At 33.7% G+C, this 5,273-nt stretch overlaps 1 protein-coding gene across 1 annotated transcript; it reads right to left on the bottom strand.

Annotated features, from left to right (window-relative positions):
• Positions 1–1,981: 1,981 nt before the first annotated feature.
• On the bottom strand, positions 1,982–5,273 carry LOC130718383 (homocysteine S-methyltransferase 3-like). The gene is made up of 7 exons (XM_057568968.1): positions 5,074–5,273; positions 3,613–3,669; positions 3,292–3,518; positions 3,075–3,204; positions 2,500–2,703; positions 2,291–2,362; positions 1,982–2,203 (listed from the first exon to the last, which is right to left on the bottom strand). The coding sequence occupies exons 1-7, from the start codon at positions 5,233–5,235 to the stop codon at positions 2,051–2,053; spliced, it is 1,005 nt and encodes a 334-aa protein (XP_057424951.1). The 5' UTR covers positions 5,236–5,273; the 3' UTR covers positions 1,982–2,050.

The following is a 5,273-nucleotide window of genomic DNA, read 5'->3' as shown; positions in this document are numbered from 1 at the left end:
CATACAAATCTTAAACTAGATATATTCCCCATAACAATTATTTGATACATATTGTCAAACAAAAGGTCGAAAAACAAAAAAGAACACCAAGAAGATCTGCTTCTTGGCTTTTGCTTTTTGTTTCCTAAACTACCCACCTTATAAGATCTGTGCCAAAATTATGTTTTACGAGGCAGTCAAAGAGATAAGCATTTTTTTATTTTTTTATTTTTCCTTGTGCCTTTCAGTTTGATTCTTTCTTGCTTTTCTGCTTTGAGAGAGACCCCATTCTGTGTTTGTCTCCTTTTACTTCTTTAATTACTAGTCTCAAGTTTTAACCCTGTTTCGTTCATGGTAATGTATTTTGGTTTGGGGCACTTTGGTTTTCAAAATGTGACAAAGCATTCCTCTCCGGTCACTATCTTTTGCATTAAAGAGGAACCAAGCAAATGTACAAAATATGACCATGTCTCTGATGTAGACCCACTCTCTCTGCCATAGAAACACATTTGACACATCTCTGTTTTTCTTAATCCCCCTTTCATGCATTTTCTACATTGTTAGGCAAATTAAGTAAAATAATAAACTAAAGTTGTAGATGGCAAACTGTAAAAATACATAGCTAATTTATATAATCTAAAAAATACAAGTGCTTGTGTGATAAAGATATATAGATCCTAGCTTCTATAGAAATTTCCTTCCATGATTAGAAATATAAGGTTGAAAAGTTGTCATAATTAGAGAAACATAGTTGGATCGAAAGGAATAATTTTTAGTGTGTGTGATCCAACTTGTGCATTCTTCCCATCCTGCCAAATTAATTTCTAAAGTCATACTGCATCATCATTGAATGAAGCTGCATAATTAGTTTCTTGTTCCCTCATGACTCATGAGTAAAGTACTAGTAGATCTTGTTTCGATTCATCTACAAGTTAAACAGAGCTGCACAAGAATTCAATTTGGTGCATGTTTGGAGACCAATCTATAATTGATTCTAAGGTATTTCTAAACATGCTTAATAATATTCAACTTTGGAAGAGAACAAAACCACATAATAATATTTTTCATTTCTTTGTCAACAATTAAGGAGCGCGAGGAAAAAATGAACAAAATTTTGATTAGCAATGGATGATGAGAACAACAATTAATTCATGTTACAACTAGTAGTGACTTCAAGAACGACATGGCTACTCTAATTGACATTTGTGGTGACGATATATCCATTTCTTTCCATCCCATTAATATTGCCTCATCATCAAATCATGGGGAATCTGAATATTTCAAGATGATGTCCTCTATCAACTTTCCACCAACCATTCATCTTCATCCAGCTGCGGTATAAAATATTTACGTCATTATCAATCAGAGTTCAATTTTAGAAAGCACTAATCAAGTCATTTAAAGGGGTTTGCTTAAGTTTTTCAAATATAAAAAGTACTTTGATGATATAGTATCATGTGTTAAATATGTTGGTTGTTAGTTTTTACTTATCTATGATGGGCATTTTTTTCTTTTTTGGTAAAATTTATGGTGAGTATTTTATGTGGACACTCATTGACACAGATCTATTATCATCCCTTATGTGTTCATACTTTTTTTTTCAAAAAATACCTTTTGATTTTGTTCCAACTTTTTTTTGGTCAAAATTTTTGTTTACACTGCCTTGGTCAAACAGTGAGAGAAGTTTTGTTAAGGCCAAAGTTGGCCCCTCATTGCAAACGATATAAAATTCCATTCATTTTGGGCCGCTTTTTTGTTTTTGGTCCACTATGCAAAGGTTGAAACTGGACAGTGAACACAACTCACTATGGGCTTGGCTTAGCCTATTGAAGAGAAAGTTCTCTCCTTGCATGATTACCCCAAAAATCTTTGCTCTTTGTTGCACATAGGCTCTATGCCAGTGTTGGTGAATGTTCTTTACACACCCTTTTCCCTCAAATGTTTTATATGGCTAATATCCTTGTGCAAAAGTGAGTTCATATCATAAGAAAATGGATAGGAATAGTAAAGGCAGAAAGTTAATCCATATATTAAGTCATTTCTTCCATTTTACACAACACACTTCAACAATTTATTTTCCTTGAGGTTTTCCATATATTGCCTCAGCTATGCCTCTAATAGTATTGGGAGTAGTCCTGCAGCAGCCACCAAAAAGTGAAGCTCCAGCATCACACCACTTGTCTATATAAGGAACAAAATCCCTCTCTGCTACCCCACTTGATTTCTGCATCGATCATAGTTTCACATCATCAATCTTATGACAAACTAAACAAGAATTATATGTATGAATTCATGAAAAGCAGGAACTTACCACCCATTGGTTGCTCTGAGCAATATAAGTCTCTCCACTGTTGGGATAAACAAGTACTGGTTTACTTGTTGCCTGCTATTTCAAAATTTAATTATGCAAGTGTATCAACTTTATAACCATCAATTGACAATTTTTTGTATTGAAGAAGAGAATTTGATAGTACAAGAGATAACATAGAGCAATTCTTGAATTTGATAGTACAAGTGCACCTTTGTAATGGATGAAATCAATCCATGAATAAATCTAGGAACAGTGCAGTTTACTCCAACTGCAACCACTTGTCTGCATGAATCAGCTATTTGAGCACACTCAAAGATAGAATCACCACTAACCACATTGCTTTCATCCTTACAACTAAAAGATAACCACGCAGGAATTTCTATGCCTTCTTCCTCAAGAAGTTCAGCAAAAGCCTGTAGTTAATTGTAAGCAAATTCAACAAGATTGCACAAAATCAAGGTCAAACTAGGACAAATTTGCAATGAATAAATAGGGTACCCAATTTTCTCTGGCATTAGCAAATGAAGGGCAACTTTGATGCAAACACACACATATTACATATTTCAACACTTGCTTTAACATAAAATGCAAGGAGCAAACAGGTAAGTGCATTTTTTGGAACCTTTTTACGATTGATTCTGAAGTCGAAATCAATTCTGATGAGAAAATTTTGTGAGAAACAACTTCTAGATTTCAGAATTGATTCTGATAATAGAGAAACCGATCAAAATATGCTATAAGTATCTTTGATAGTTAACAGCAACTTCAGAAATTTAGTTAATACCTTTGCCTCCATCTTATTTGGAATTGTTTCAAAGGCAATTAAGTCAGCACCTGCATCCACAAGAATCTTTACCCTTTCCCTATGAAAATCTTTCAGTGTCTGAACAGTGACTGCATCACCATAATCCCCTCTGAGAAAATAAACAATCAAAAGTCAAAACCAAGAAAAGTCCCAAAATGTGTTCACTAATTTAACATAATAAGTTGAATTCACTCACGTATATTCAGCTCCATCAGCTAAATAAGCACCATAGCTTCCCACAGATGCTGCAACTAAAATGGGCCTTCTCCTATATCTTTCATCTCTTATGAAGTCAGAAGAATCTTTAGTACACCTAGCATTGTAAATTTCTCGAGCCTCAAGTGCAAGCTCCACACTTCTTCTAAGCAGAGTTTCACCTTCTTCCCTAGAGAACCCTTTAGCTTCAAAACCCTGAAGTGTAGCCTGTATAATCCAACCCCAAACAGAGCCCAAATTTAGATAACAAAGAAAATGAAACTATTGTAAGGAGGAAAAGAAATTAAGATGATATAGTTACCTGATAAGATGCTGTTAATATTATGTTTGCCCCTGCATCAAGGTAATCTAGGTGAACCTGTTACACATTTAGCAAAATCAATTGAATGAAACTAGTAAAATGGGTTAATTACTTTCTTCCCTAAAACAGTATTGATATCATACTGTTAGTTAAACTTTTAGAATCAATAGCTGCACCATTGATGTCATACGTATCCAAACGTGTCAACCTCATCAAAGATAGAGTTCTTCTAATTAACGCAACGCTTCCCCTTTTCTGAGAAAGTCTAATGTATCCTATGTTTATCTTATCAAAGAACAATCCAAATGAACTACTTACAATATTGTTACAACAAATGCGTTTGTGTCTTTCTTTTTCTAGAAAAATTTATGTTCATTAATTTGGATTGACACAACTGATCACAAATTCTGAATTTAACTCTCATCTCTCTATAGATTGAGGATTTAAATTTCTCTGCATTTTGTATAATTTCAACTAATAGATAACTCTCTCTGAAGAAATTTCAGACGCTCCAAACGGTACACCTCTCATAATAATAATCAAACTTTAAGGAACACTTAATCAAAAAATTATATTTAAAATGTTTATTTATTTTTAATTTTTCAGAGTATTTTCTCATTTACATGAGAGACTAATATTTTATTTTTATGCACCAAATTGCATTAGAGTTTGTTTTCTCGTCTCTTTTTCAGGTCAGCCACCTAATCAACAAAAACATTTGTCATTTTGTCCTCTTTGAACACCTGACAATGACACCTGGACAAGATATATTGTCACGTGTGCATTCTACACAAGTTCTTGCCTTCTAATCTATGGTGTCACCTAATCTGCACCACTTTTTAGTGGTGCAACCTTGCACCACTATACCAATTGTCCATTTTACCTCTGTTAAAAAAATTATTTTATAAAAAGAAAAAAATATTGGTATTACCGGGTGAATTTTAATGGGATTAATTTTTTGAACAGAGGTAAAATGGTCAATTAATATAGTGGTGTAAAGTTACACCACTAAAAAGTGGTGCATATTAGGTGGACCCTAATCTATACTTTCTTCTCAAATTCAAATTCAAATACTTTACTACTGTTTGACCATGAAATTAATAAAAGGTTCAAATTAAGACTTACATATGCCTTCAAAACGTAGTATTAATTTAAATTATTTGGATATTATGTGGACACAATTTTGCTCTTCTTAGGTTAGGATAGATAGTTCAAGTGGTGAGAGCTAGAGATATATGAGTTAGATAGGAATCAATTCTTACAGATGCAGTTTACCTTTTCGATACACTAAAAAAAATTGGCTCAAATCATGAAGAATTTAAAATAATCTACTAATATCTCATGGATTGAAAATGTATACCCATAATCAGTACTCTAAACACATATCTCAATAGTACTAGTTTAGCTTTATATATTCATGAAATGAATTTAAACAAGAAGAAAACGCAGAGAAGAAAATACCCGTCGCACAAGATGTGGAGAACTAATAAGGCATTTGGCACTCCAAAGCGGGTCGTGGAGGTCTGCCCCATGACGTTCAAGCTCCGTCGCAAAGCCACCGTCTATAACGGCGTAGCCACCACACTTGTCCAGGAAATCCCTCATAAACAACGCTGTCTCCATATGTGCTTTTCAACAAAAACAGACTTGTGTGTGTGCGT

This window comes from Lotus japonicus, chromosome 5 (assembly GCF_012489685.1).
Source record: "Lotus japonicus ecotype B-129 chromosome 5, LjGifu_v1.2".
Classification (NCBI taxonomy): Eukaryota; Viridiplantae; Streptophyta; class Magnoliopsida; order Fabales; family Fabaceae; genus Lotus; species Lotus japonicus.
Note: the sequence above shows the minus strand (reverse complement) of the source record. Positions and strands in the feature narration are given on the sequence as shown.